Consider the following 14,460-nt stretch of genomic DNA (forward strand, 5'->3'; position numbering starts at 1 on the left):
GCCCCAGTTGTGGTCTTCCCTGGAAACCCAGTGTGAGTCTAAGGAGACTCTATCCAGCCAGGAGAAGGCAGTGGCTGGAAGGCAGCTTTCCTCTGAACTGTGCCGGGGCCCGACTCACCCACACAGGCCGTGCCATCCTCGTTGGGCTCATAGCCCCGACTGCACCTCTTGTTGGTCCGGCACCTGTAGCTTCCGTAGGTGTTGACACACACGGGCTTGTCTCGCGGGCACACAAATGGGAACTGGATGCATTCATTGGTGTCTGAAAGGTGAGGGGAGCCACTCACCATGGAGGTGTGGGGCGGGGGTCCTGCCCACCCACCCCCTGTGTGTTCTTGAGCATGTCCTTCCCTTCTGGGCCTCGGTTTCCTTACTTTAGTTCCTGGGCTGGCTCCTCCTGTACTTGGCCTTTGCACATTGTGGGGTTCTCAGGATTGTCCTACAATCCCTCCAAGCGATCTCTTCACACATGGATGAGTCTAAGCTTCACACCTCCAGTCACAACCCCTCCCTTGAGCTCCAGACTCGTGACTCCAATGGCCAGTGGTCTAGTGGATGGTTCCACTTGGATGTCTGATAGGCACCTCAAATTCAGTATGCCCAGAATGGAACTCAGCCTTCTCCCTTGCCCTTAATCCTCTTCTACCCTCTGCTGCATCTTCTCTAGCTCAGTAAGTGCTCGCCCCATCCACTCAGCACTCAAGGTGAGAGCAGAGTGGTGCTGACTCCTCTCTCTTCCTCATCCCTGTGTGCAGTTTCACAGTGGAGCCTGTCCGTTCTGCCTTCACTGTCCATCTCTCATCGGCACCTCTTTCTCCCTTCTCTGCCACCACCCTATTCCCAGGCGCCAAGGCCTCTTGCCTGGAGTTCAGCAGTTGCCTCCTTATAGGCCTCCTGGCTTCCCCTCCTCCCTCCAATACAATCTGCAACTTAGCGGCCAGAGTGATCTTTTGAAAATGTGGCTCACGCCATGCCACTGTTCTGCTTAACTTCCATCGGCACCATGGGCAAAATCCAGATGCCTGCCCGGGCATGGTGAGCCTCTTCCTCACCTCCAGGCATGGGGGCCCCTTCCTGCTCCTCGGCCCACTGAGCCCCATTCTGCCTCCTGCTTCTTGCTCTTCCCTCAGCTCGTTCTGGGCCTGGGCCCTTCTCATGCAGCAGTGTCAGCTCAGAGATCCAGAAGCTCTCCTTGACCCTCTGTCCAGATGGTGTCCAGAGAGCACCCTGCCTACAGGACTCTGACACCACCTCATCCAGCTGTGTGGCCACGTGAAGGCCCCTCCAGGGGAGCACTCAGCCAGCACCCCAGCATCCAGCACTCCTGGTGTACAGGAGGCCAGAATGCCTGTTGGACAATGACGAAGGAGAGGGACTTGGCTGGTGACCTCAGGGGGTCCTTCAGGTGTGCAGAGAAGACTCTGGAACTTGTCTGTGGGTGCATTGCCTGGACTGGGGCCTGGGTGTGGACATGGAGCAGGGAGGGGAGTCATATCTTCCTCAAACACCCTTAGCACCATGCTCCCCTCTTCCTCACCTGTGGTCCTCTGCCCAGCACACTGTCTTCTCTGCCGGTCAAGCTCCTTGTCTTCCCTCACTTGCAGCTCCCTCTCTATGGTTTAGCATCCATGCTTCGTGCTCCCAAGCCCCTGCCCTCCCCCATCTCGGCTCTATCACATTGTATGGTCATCACCTGTCTCTCCATTGGCCATCAGCCCCCTGAGGACTGGGCTTGTGCCTGTCTTGTTTACTTTTTATCTCAGCAACAAAGTCATTAGCCAGGCTGCAGAATGGATTTGAGAAGAGAGCGGCCCAAGGGTCCAAGGAAAGAAGAATCAATGGCCTGACCCCTCATCACTGGCCTGGGATGGAAGGTGTTGAACTGAATGCCTTCTGGACACAGAACATCTAGTCTGCCCCTTCCCACTCTAGGCAGGTCCCCAGGCCCTTCCAGAGCTGCCATCTGTAGCTGCCTGCCTGTCCTCACTCCTGCACCAGGCTGCACACTCACTCCCTTCGGAACTGTGACCGCGCTCCACACCTGGTTTTGCCCAATGCCCCGGCAATGCCTGCCCTTGCCTGCCAGCTCCCTTGCTTGCTGCCCTGCACCAGAGTGAAGCACGGCACCCCAGCCACCACAGTCCCCAGTGTCCAGGTGGCAATGGGTCTCCTCCTCACACACGTTTTCTCAGTATTCATAGCAGGGAAGCCCTGCCAGTCCCCAGAACTGCAGTGATTCAGCCTGTGGTCACTAACATCACTCCCTCCTTGGTGAGTCATGTGGCAGTTGTCTTGGGATCTGGAGCCCCATGGATAAACACTACCCTCTCCGCCCTGCCTTTCTGCCCCTTGCATGCACCCTGACTTTGCCAGGGATTAGACTGACACCCCAGGGAGATCTGGCCTCTGCCCCATCTCTGGTGCCCATGGCAACTCACCCATGCAATGGCCGTTTTCCTGCTGGGAGAATCCTTGGCCGCACTGCAAGTTGGGCAGAAGCAGAGACACGAGTGAGTTGAGAAGCTCTCACCTCAGGTCCTCTCCTAGTTACGACCAGAGAGTAGCTGTCACCCTAACCCCAGCATGAGGGGGAATCTAGCTCTGGCCTGGGAGAGTCCCCGCTCCAGGACGCCTGAGAATAGGAGACTGGAGCAAAGTCACAGAGGGATGCAGTTCAAACTCCTGCTCATTTCCCTGCTTGTGGGATCCACATGCCAGAGCAGGGACACCTGCCTGTCCTTCCTTAGCTTCACCCAGAGACTGGAGCCTGGGTCTGTCAGGATGAAGTGTAGGGGGGCTGGGAGATGCTCTGTGAGGGCCTGTTCACTGCACCCTGTCCTCGGGGAGACCCTCCCCTTTCACAGGGGTGAGCACCTGCAAGCCATGTTTGTGTCCCACCTCCCTGGCCAGGGCTGGTGGACAAGGGGTGGACATCCAGCAGGAGGCATGAAGCAAAGGCTTGTGTCAAGAGTTTGAACTAGGCTCGGCGCCCGTCACTCAGTGGTTAGGGCGCCAGCCACATACACCGGGGCTGGTGGGTTTGAATCTTGCCTGGGCCTGCTAAACAGCAATAACAACTACAATCAAAAAATAGCCAGGCGTTGTGGCGAGCGCCTGTAGTCCCAGCTACAAGGGAGGCTGCGGCAAGAGACTCACTTAAGCCCGAGAGTTTGAGGTTGCTGTGAGCTGTGACACCAGGGCACTTTACTGAGGGTGATATAATGAGACTCTCTCTCAAAAAAAAAAAAAAAAAGTTTGAACTAACTGCCACAGAGACAAAGAGTTGGGAACTGGCTATGCCTGCTGGGGGCTGCACTCTGTCCACATCAACCATCTGTACTGACAAATGTGGGCGCTGCTGGGGCAGGGTAGCCCCCTCCTCCCAAAGCCAGTGTGCTATTGACAAGGTCCTCATGCTCCTGGTGGGGGGAGACCCTTAAGCTGCCTCAGTTCCTACCTGTCCTAAGCTTCCCCTTGGATTTTGTGAGCTATCCTAGGACTTCTTACAAGCTCCATCATTTGTGTAACTTTGAGTGAGTTCCTGTTATTTGAAACCAAGCGAGCCCATCAGAGTTGGAAGGACACTCCAGAGATGGGTCTGGAGATGCTCCTCTAAGAGCCCTCAGAGGCCCTGCTACCAGGTCTGCACCCCATCCTCAGGGCAACAGGAGGCCTCATCAGAAACTCAGAAAGAAGCAGGCGTAAGCAGGAGACTGGATTAATGCTTAGCTCTGCTCACAGCTGGCTGTGAGCCTCAGGGGGGCTTGGTGGGTTACCTTTGTTGGCCTCTGTTTATCTCCTCTGTAAAATGGGTGCAAAAATACTTGTCCTGCCAATATGCTAGGGTTTCTGTGAGAAGCAGAAGAGATGTGGGTGTGATAGTATTGTGGAAACTACAAACGAGGGGATTCTTGTGAAGCCTTCCCTTTGCTGAGAAGACTCCGCCATGCTAGAGGCTAAGTCTGCAGGTTCTTGGGAACCCAGCTTCAGTGTGGGGGGGTTATGAGTGGTGCCTGCTTTTCTGGCTCTGAGGCCCAAATGCCTGTGCTCACCTCCAGTGGGGCGGGGTCCTGAAGTCTGTCCTCATCCTGGGGGTAGGGGATCTCCAGCACCGAGTTCATCTCCCCACTGGCCACATTCCGGCTCGCCATCTTGCCATCTGGCCACGTCACCTCCACACTGCTGGCTTCATCCTTCCCTGTGGGACAGATGGAGAGAAAGTCATCAGCAGAGGAGAGCAAGAGGCTCTCAGCCAAAGCATTGACATTAGTGTATTCATCCATTTAATAAAAGATATTAATTGAACACTGTTCTAAGTGCTAGGGAGATGGTGAATGAGACAGATTTCACCTTCTTAGAGCAATGCTGTCCAATCGAACTCTTCGCAAGGATGGAAACGTTCTGTATCTGCTCTGTCCCATATGGGGAGCCACTACCACACGTGGTTGAGACTAGTAGGATTGTGGAACTGAATTTTAAATTTTATTTAATTCTAATTAATTCACACTTAAATAGCACATATAGCAAGTGGCTACTACATTGGACAGTGCAGCTCTAGACCTTACACTCTAGGAGACAGGCCAAGTGGTATGAGGCTGCATCTGGGAAGATGGCAAGGCCTGGTGGTGAGTGGGTTGACTTAGGAGTCTGGGGTTCAAATCTTGGCTCTTCCACTAACCTGGCATGTTGGAAAGAATATGGCAGAGTGAGGGTTTCTGGGAGACCTAGGGACAAATCCCAGCTCTGAGGCTGCTTGCTCTGTCATCCTATACATGCCTGTGGTATTTCTGGTTACTAAGCTCTGCTAGGGGCGGGACTGACTTTTGTCCCTGGGGAGGTCCCTGTTCTCACAGAGCTTCCACTCTAGTGGGAAGTCAAACAGAGGAACAGATAAGTCATGTCAAATATCGATAAACCCTGTGAAGAGACCAAAAATAGGGCAATAGGCACAGAGGAACTTGGGGTTGGCCGGGGCCAGGACAGCCTCTTGGGAAGGAGGCACGTGAGCTGAGCCCTAGGAGCCAGGTGAGTAGTGTGCACCTGTAGTCCCTCCTCGTGGGGATGAGGCAGCAGGTTTGCTTGAGTGCATGTGAGGTCAGCCTGGGCAACACAGTGAGACCCCTTTCTCTTAAAAACAAAAACATTAAAAGCACAACTTGGAAAAGATGTGGGGATAAGGAGCTGGCGTGTGGAGCACAGGAGAAAGGCCATTCTACAACGCTGAGATGTTTACAAAATATGTGAAGCTCAGGGAAAGTCACCGTGAGCCCATTCACACACTGCCCTAAAGCAACATGTTCCGGCTTTGGCAGAAAGCAGTTTAGAAAGATCTGTCAGGTGTTTAGGTACTGTCAGAGCCCACCCAGCTCCCTGTGTAAGGAAACAGGCCCAGCACGTGGCAAGGCCAGGCTAAGGGTGATGGATGGGGGACTGGGCCTCACCTGCAGGGAAGAGGGCAGAGCCTGGCACCAGGGCACACGGTCCTATAGGGGGTCCTCAAATCCACATACTCCCCCAAGCATCATTCCTGGCTGACTAAATATATCCCCACGTGTGTGCACTAGGGCATGTAGATACTGTCAGAAAACAAATTAAACTTAAAGTGCTCTTGAATGTATATTAGCTCTTAGCCATGCCTATCCACCAATGGATTTTGCAACGATAGCTACTGTGAGGTTGAGGGTGCTCTACAAAATATTTTGATGTAAAAATATTTCATAGAGAAGGGGGTTGGAGGCCACATGCAGTGAGGAGAGTATGTGTGGAGGTGCCTGGGATGCAGGGATTGGGGGGCTTGGATGGCATCAGAGAGAGCCAGGACATCCATCGGGGCTTCCAGGGGAGGTGACACATTGCAGGGCCACACCACCCAGCTTCCTGACCCTCCCCGTGTTTAGCTCCCTCTTCCCTCTGGCCTGCAGAGAAGTCTCATTGGAATGTCCAGCCTCGCTGCTGTCCTGCTTTGAGTTAATGAGGGCGAAGACCACCTGCCACCCTCTGGAAAAGTCTCAGGAGTAGCAGTCACTGTCCCCGTGGGTTTTACTCAGGGCCCAGTCTCTTCCCGTAGAGACCCTCTCCCTCGTGGCTCTGGGTCTTGCTGTATCAAGGGGAAATTGTTTCTCAGCAATCCCGGCACCTCCTCTCCCTCTGCTCTGTCCCATATGGGAAGATAATTTCTTCCTTGTGGGGCCGGGCGGTGAAAATGGGATCTGTAGTTGGCACTACAGATTTTTATTTTCGGTTTTGAAGTAGAATCTTGAGGTGCAAGAGATTTGGGATTCTTAGGGTGTACAAGTGCCCAAATTAGGTGGCACATGTAAAACGTAAACATTTTCTATTTCTGAAAAAAAAGGAGACAAAGAAAAGCAAATGTTTCTCACCTAAGACAACAGAACAGCTACATGAATACATTTTCCAGCCTGACTGAAGTGCCACAAATAACTCAAAAGTCACTGCATATTCATAGAGAGGCACAAATTTACATCTGGCACTTGCAGCACCCAGTTCTGAGTCCTGCTGCCTCTCTCCATCCAGACTCCAGGGGCTGGGGCCACGAGACAGTCTCCCTCCTCTGCTGACCTGGGCATCCTCTCTGGGCCTCAGTTTCTTCATCTGTAAGATGGGGTGCTGGCTGAGAGTCCTAGTGATCCCAGGAAGCACAGCCCTTGTTCCTGGAATACGAGCTCTGCACTGGGGAGCATTCATTACCCTCAGTATCCTGTCAGTCAGCACTGGCTGGTGGACACTGGGTCTCCTGCAGTTCCCAGAAGGCTTCCACTTGTCGGTGATGACAGCTGACATTTACAAAGTGCCCCACACCAAAACAAGTGCTTGACAGTGTTAACCCACTGAATCTTCACATCTCCAAGGGGAAGGTACTAGTTCGTAATTCCTATGTTGAGATGAGACAGGTAAGACTTTGGGTGAAGTGAATCACCCAAAGTTACCCAACTAAGGTCTGATCCCAGAGCCCCTATCTGCTGTACCCGTGTTTTAATGCCCTCCCCACCCCCACGCAAGGGCCAAGCACTGCTCAGGGGTCTGGGACTCAGCAGAGAATGAGACAGATCCAGGCACCACTCTGGAGGAGAAGATTCCTGTGGGAGCAATGAACACAAGTGGCTGGGCAAGTGCAGCAGTAGCATCAGTACCATTCGGTAAGAGAGATGGGCCATTTCATTTGGGTGCTGCAGGAGGAATAAGAGTCTGTGAGGCAGAGAAGGGAAGGCAGGAACATTCCAGACAAATGATATAGGACGGGCAAAGGTACAGAGGTGTGAAAGGGCATGCTGTGTTTAAACATCAGGGAGAAGTTCAAAGTCGCGGAAATGGAGTGTGAGAATGTGTATTAGGTGGCGTGGACAGGAGATGAGACTGGGGAGGGACTTCAGTGCCTATGCAGTGAGCGTTTTAGCCTCATTCTCCTGATGTAGACACTGAGGTTTGACAAGGTGAAGTGACTTGCAGGTGTCTGAGCAGGGACTGGAACCCAGTCTCCTGTCCTCAGCTTGACCCCTCTGCTTCAGGCTGTCTGTGAGACATCTTAAGTCTTTACGAAGCTGTACACCCAAGGGGACCCGGCCTCCAGACACCATGCAGCGGCAACCTTCCAGCTGGCCAGTCTGCCAGAGCTGTGTGCAGGGGAGGGGCACAGAGGAATGGCCCCCATTAACCACAGAGACATGAGGTCAGGAGCCACATCAAGTCACCTCTTGGCAGCCTTTGAAGGACAAGGATCAAATAGGCACACAAAATTGCGCTTTTCAGAAGAATTACAAGCAAAACAGATGGTGGGAATACAGTTGGTAGAATATTTTTGCACTTTAATAAAGCAATTTTTATGTGGGCCACTGAATTTTCCTTCCCTAAATGAGGACCAGCCGGCTGGGAGGCAGGTCTGAGTCACTTGCAAACAATTAGCAGAGATGAAGGTGACCGTGGGGGTGGGGCTGGAGGGCACCCGCAAAGCAGCCAGCTGCCTGAGCCATGACCCTAGTAGGGCTAGGGAGGCAAGTAGATTATTGGTGTTTTTGTTTCCTGGTTTGTAGTGAGCTGGCTCAGTCTGCTGCTAGCTAGGAAGTGGGGAGAGGTGTGTGGGACCTACAGGGAGAGGCACAGTTCAGATCAAGAACAAATCCTGTGGCCTTGCAAGGTAGTAAGGACAGGCAGTCTGGTGGGCTCTCGACCAGGTGCAGCGCATGTAACCTGAGCATGGGGGGCAGACAGCCCAGAAGAAGCTCTTGCACCCCCTTGATCCCACAGAAGTCCCACCCAGTGCCTCAAAATTGAGGAAGCAGGTCTTTTCTCCCGGCAGGGGCAGACTCTGGCCAGAGAAGGGACTCAGTGAGGCTCACAGCACACATCTTAAAATAGCAGAGGCAGCCCATGGGATGAGGGAAGGAGAACCTCAGGCCAGTCCTGGCCTTACCACTGATTTGCTGTGTGCACCTCAACTTCCTTATCTGCTCCATGGGAAGATAAAGAGGTTAATGGGTTGATGGGCAACCAGGCATCTGGATGAACGTTCCACCTGTCATGCCATGGCCATCATCTTGGTGCTTGGTGGTGTCACTTGGGTCACATGGTAACTGAGGGGGTGTGGATGTCCAGTAAGAAAAGAAGCAGAGTGAAGGGCCTTGCCTGGCTGTACACATAACGGCTATGGGAGGTGGTGATTGCAATGGTCAGAACTCAGATCATTATGCCCAAGGAAGTGGGGTCCAAATCCAGCTCTCCCTATTTTCTGGAGTGATTTGGGACAAGCTATATGACCTCAGCCTCAGTTTCCTGGATGTGGGTCATGATTTTTCATGCTGTGGTTAGTATGTGCCGCATCAGGCTAAGTGCTTTGCATAAGCCACAACTCGATGAGGCTACTACCATTTTGCAAGACAGGACTGTGTATGTGAAAGTCATCTTGTACCTTTCAAGCCAGCAGAGCAAATGGCTGGCTTCAGAGTGATAGACGCTCCAACCTTGGGCTGCCCCATCAGGGTGAAATAGCCCGAGAATACAGTCACATAACCAGGCCCTGGGCCCTCTAAATATTTATTGCTTCTTTTTCAGCCCACACATAAATATTATGTGTTCCCTATAAAAATCGGAGCACACACATACACAAAACATATGGAAGAAAATAAAAATCACAACCTCAAGGAGGCCTGGGTTTGAATCCCAGCTCTGTCATTTAAGTATCACGTGACTTTGGGCAGCAGGTTTCCTAATTGTTCTGATCCTCAGTTTTCCCATTTTCCCATTTATAACGTGGGAATAATATCGCCCATCTCACAAGTGAGTCACGAAGATTAAATGAAGTAATAAGAGTAAAGTGCTCTGCACTGTGTCTGGAACGAGTGAGAGTTACTATATTAATCCAGTCACTCAGACAGAATCACTGTTTTCACTTCTTGCATTTTTTTTCAGTTTCTTTCTGCACATACGATGTGTGTATGATATTAACATATATTTATTAACTTGAGACCATCTTGCCTATTCTTTTTATATTAAAATTATATCACTTTGTGCAGTGCTAATGCACAGAGAAGGTGTCTGATTTTGAACCTAACAATATTTGACTCAAATGCTTTCTTAACCATTGCCTTTTAGTAAAGACATCTTGGCTCCTGTGGTGTCTTCCAATGTCTTTTTCCATTATTATAATCCCCCCTCCTGTCAGAAACTTTTTAGACTTTTTTTTCCTAATTCTACACCCCCATGCATTTCTTTAAAAATGTTTTATTTAGGCTCAGTGCCATAGCTCAATGAGTAGGGCACTGGCCACATACACCGAGGCTGGCGGGTTCGAGCCCAGCCTGGGCCAGCTAAACAACGACATCTGCAACCAAAAAATAGCCAGATGTTGTGGCAGGAGCCTGTAGCTCCAGCTACTTGGGCGGCTGAGGCAAGAGAATTGCTTGGGCCCACGAGTTTGAGGTTGCTGTGAGCTGGGATGCCATGGCACTCTACCAAGGGCGACATAGTGAAACTGTCTCAAAAAAAATGTTTTATTTAGAAATAATTATAGATTCACAGGAAGTTGTGAACATGGTGCAGAGAAGTCCTGTGCGTGTACCCTTCGCCCAGTTCCCCCCAGTGGCCAGAGCTCACATAACTACAGTTCATATCAAAACCAGGGGTCTGACACTGCCGCAAGGGGTGTACATCTACATGTGTAGATTCATGTAACCATCACGACCAAGGACATATCTCATCACATGTGGTGATTTCTGTCTCATCTGCACAAAGATGCCCTCAGGCTATCCACTTAAAGTCACACTCGTCCCTCTCCTTCCCATTATCTCTAGCCCCTGGCAACCACCAATCTGTTTTCCATATCTGTAGCTTTGTCACTTAAAGCATGTTTTATAAACAGAATCATACAGCATGTGACCTTTGCAGATGAGCCCTGGAGACCTATCCAAGTTGTTTCATGTATCCATAGTTTATCCCTCTTCCTGCTGAGTAATGTTCCATGGTACATGTACCACAGTGTGTTGAACCATTAACCTACGGAGGGACATCCAGGTTATTTCTTGTTCCAGGGCCCCGACTCACCCAGGCCAAAATGTGCCACAGGCTCCATCTCGCACAGGTAGCCAGAGCCCCCATCAATGATCCTCAGGTGGGCCCCACTCTTCTTGGTGTAGAGCACGACCTTAGCCCCCCTGGCGAAGGCCCCAAACTGGGTCCGTGGCACCACTCGCAGCCAGTTGTTGTTGAAGCCCTGCAGGGAGGGATAGAGATGTGGGGGCATCAGCAGGTCAGGGGGAGGACAGGACAGAGGCAGGAGGGCAGGAGGGCAGGAGGAGGAAAGAAAGAGGGAGGAGGAAACAGAGAGAGGAAGAGGGCAAGGAGGGTGGGAAGGGGAAGACGGGCTGGTGAAGGAAGGAGAGGCCCTGGGAGGACAGGAGGGAAATCCAAGACACCAGGAAATAGGTTTGGGGCAGGGAAGTGACAGCAGACGGCCGGCAGAGGGGTGAAGGCTTGTTCCAGGAGGCGACCCTTCTCGAGGTTTACTGCCCTGCAGGGGATTTAGGTGCTTCTTCCAGGCCTGGGGGTTCCATTTCCTGCTGGCCAAGCTGGCATCCCGTCACTTTGCCCTCGTCCACCAGGAAAGCACCCCAGGCTGGGTTTGTGGGTCCTGGGGTCTGTGCACACCTGGTTGCCCCGGAAGACAGACAGTGGCTGAGCCATGGACTCTCCGTGGGACAAGATGAGGTCTAGCATGCCGTCTCCATCAAAGTCGGTCACCACACCCCCTACGGACAATAAAGATTTCATTTCTGCCACTGGCTAGGAAACCCCCAGGGGACAGGGGCTCCCAGTCAGGGGCGTGTCTGGGCCGTGTGTGGGAGGCAGAGAAGAACACAGCCCTGGGGCAGGAGGACCTGGGCTTCCTCCTCCCCTGCCCACAAGCCAGCTTGTATAGGGACTCACGGAAGCAAGTTCCCTTCCTCCCCCAAGACCTGCCATGGAGAGGGTGGGTGCAAATTACTCAGAACCTACGGACTTCCTTCTGGTTTTTCTGTTATGATTTGGATAATATTTATTTTTGCATAGCTTTTTGTCATTTTGTGAAGTGTTGGCCTATACACATCCCCTTTTGGTTCTCATTACAACCGAGAGAGGTGAGGAGGGCAGGTATAATTATCCCTATATTATGTATGTATAGAACAAGACCAAAAGATAAAGCAGCTTTTCCAAGACTGCGAAGTGGGGCAATGGCACAGCCAGGTCTTGGGATTCTTGGCCCAGTGCTCTCTGACACCATGATGAATGCAGAGGGGAGGCTGAGTTGGCAGGATCTCCTGCCCGAGAGCAGGAGGGGCTCACTCCTTTCCATCCTCACTCAGCAAGGCATGGCAGGGAAGCTGCTGCCCACAGACCTCCAGATTCCCACCGCCCCACCCCCACCACTAGCAGCCTGGGGTTTGGGGGATGGACCATCTCCTCCTCTGCTTCCTGCCTACAGTCCCTGGGGCTCCCCCACCTCTGCTGTCACCCCTGCCCTTGAATCTCAGCCATCAGGGATTGGCTGCCCCTGTCCCTCCTGCCCTTTACTCCAAGGTAGGGGGAACACTGAGATGAGAGTGCAGGACGGAGTCCCTAGTTGCCCCTCACCTGTGCCCCGGCCCTCAGGTTCCAAGGCATCCCCAGGATTGAGCTCCTCGATGAGGGGGTCTCCGTGTTCCCTACGGATGACCCTGTAGGAGAGCAGACAAGACTGTTCTGGTGGTCGCAGGCACAACCAGGGCCTAAAGGTCCACGTGCTCCATTCTGTCACCTGAGTGTCTCTGGATACCAATGTGCATGGGCTGGATGCCCAAAGAGCCACTCTCTACTGATAGGTCCTGCCTGTACCTTGGCTGTTCCCTTCTTGGATTTTAATTTACATTGGTAAATATTGATTTTTCCTTCTCTAATGGATGAATTATAGACAGCCCAGGGAAGGGCAACTGATGGATGGGTAAGGGGCATGGGTAGAACCACCTTCAACAGACCTTTGCTTTCCTTCAGGCAGCCCCTGGGTTTCCTAGTTCTGGATTCAAACTCCACACACATGCTCCCTACCCTCCCCTGCTGTCCTTCCCGGCTGTCCTTTGTCCACCTGCTGTCCAGCATAAAAGCTCTGCAAAACCGCGTCTTATCTCCACCACTAGATGGCGCTCTCTGCAGGCTGGGCCTTTGTTTCAGTCAGTCGTCTGTGCATCTCTCAGGCAGCACCTAACACAGTGCCTGGCGCTCAGGGAGCTCCAGGCACATGCCTGTGGGACATGTGGGTGAATTTCAGGGGCAAAAGGGAGGCAGAGGATCCCTTTTGGTGGCAGGGGTTCTATCTGTTTTAAACTCCGAATCTTGATAATATGTGCTTCAGGAAACGCTATTCTTGCTCTTTTTCCACACATAAGCTTAATTCTGAAGATGGCAATGAGCCTTCCTCCCAAATTTGTCTTGCTCATTATGTTATCATAGCCCTGGTGCTCCTCCCTAGATGTGTAGAGCGATGATAGGGGAGGCAGCAGGTAGGGAGGGATTGGCATCACCCTCCCTGCCACATTGCAGGGTGATGTGACCATTGCTGTTTATCTCCCAAATCACAAAGAAATACCAGGGGGCTGTGATGTGGCCAGCGCTGACAGGAGGGGGTCAGGGTGCCCTGAGCTGGAGCCTTGGTGGGCCCTTGAGGGAGAGTCGGCAGAATTCACAGATGCTCTGTGAGGTGGACCTGAGTGTAGGTGTGCGTGGGAGTGATGCCTCAGCCTGCTGACAGTCACAGTCCCTGTGACCATTTGTGTCCTGCAGATTCTGACACAGCTGGGCAGAGACACCTCTTGGTTCAGGTGACAATGCAGTTAAGGATTCCTACAGACAACATCCAGTAATTCCCCTGCACTAAAGTGTTCATTGAACACATTCTTAGGCAGCAGCTACGGTGTGCTGGGCCCTGTGTGGGGGTTGGGAGGGTGAGGGGCAGAAAGAAGGATGGAGACCAGGTGGGGTGGGGGTGGGGCGGGGCAGGAATCCCCAAGGGAGACCAAGAGTGCTGGTGGGTGGAGAACAGATCTGAGGCCTGTCTAGACATGTTACTGGGGTGACTGTACACACCTCAGTCAGGAAAGTCCCTGTTCATCCCTGTTTGCCCACAGTGATTATTAAGAGGGCTGGGCCCTTTGGCTTCACTAAGCGCCCATCTGGGTGAATTCTCCGGTTGCCCTAGGTATTATTATAGGGCTTGTAGACACAAGCACCCTGAAGCTTTGCATCTCTAGCATCTGGTGCGCCCCCACGAGAGCACCAGGGCCAAGGAGCCCATGATGTTCCACTCAGTGACAGGTGAGAAACCCACGTGGTGTGAGCCAGGCAGGGGTTAAACTTCCAGAGCTTCCAGCTGAGTGGCAGCCCCAGCTGTAGGCCCTCACATGCACACTGTCCTCTGCTGTGTGCTCAGAACCCAGCCATCTGCCATGGGGACCTGGGGCACAGCCGCGCACCTGGGAAGTGGTTTCTGCTGCTGCTGTATAGACGCAAACACACTAACCCACTGGGTGGCTATGAGGTGACTCTGTCCACTCAGGCCAGCCCACCCTGTCCTCCCTCCTAGCTTACCCTTAAGGGGTTAGAGGGGAAGTGGGAGGTCTGGGGCAGGCTGCATGGCCAGGAAGACAGGGAAGAGGTGCCTGAGTCCTTGGGTCACAGAGACAGAAGCACTGGAGTCCTCAGTGCTTAGGGGCTCTGGCAAGTGACACTTTATTAGCCAGAGAAGGAAAGCAGTGTCTCTGTTAACTAGCAATTGATCTTTCGCAATTAATCTGGAAGTTGTGAATAAGCTTTTTGCAAGGCACCTAATTAGTAAATCTGGTGCCTTCGGGGGGTGATTACCTCCAACCAGGATTGATGCTTTGTTAATAATTATATTTTAAAACACGCTTAGTCACAGCTCACGCCTTTTATTAATAGCTG

The 14,460-nt window shown here is 52.4% G+C and overlaps 1 protein-coding gene across 2 annotated transcripts in view; it reads right to left on the reverse strand.

Annotated features, from left to right (window-relative positions):
* The window catches only part of CRTAC1 (cartilage acidic protein 1), a 152,192-nt gene that overhangs the window by 13,881 nt on the left and 123,851 nt on the right, over positions 1 to 14,460 (reverse strand). For both annotated transcript variants that reach the window (XM_053584905.1, XM_053584906.1), the window contains exons 9-14: positions 12,121 to 12,203; positions 11,158 to 11,258; positions 10,555 to 10,723; positions 4,053 to 4,198; positions 2,439 to 2,481; positions 119 to 262 (exon numbers count right to left, since the gene is read on the reverse strand). In XM_053584905.1, coding sequence (XP_053440880.1) covers positions 119 to 262; positions 2,439 to 2,481; positions 4,053 to 4,198; positions 10,555 to 10,723; positions 11,158 to 11,258; positions 12,121 to 12,203 — 686 coding nt within the window. The remainder of the gene's footprint in view (positions 1 to 118; positions 263 to 2,438; positions 2,482 to 4,052; positions 4,199 to 10,554; positions 10,724 to 11,157; positions 11,259 to 12,120; positions 12,204 to 14,460) is intronic.

Source organism: Nycticebus coucang, chromosome 3 (assembly GCF_027406575.1).
Source record: "Nycticebus coucang isolate mNycCou1 chromosome 3, mNycCou1.pri, whole genome shotgun sequence".
NCBI classification, from domain to species: Eukaryota; Metazoa; Chordata; class Mammalia; order Primates; family Lorisidae; genus Nycticebus; species Nycticebus coucang.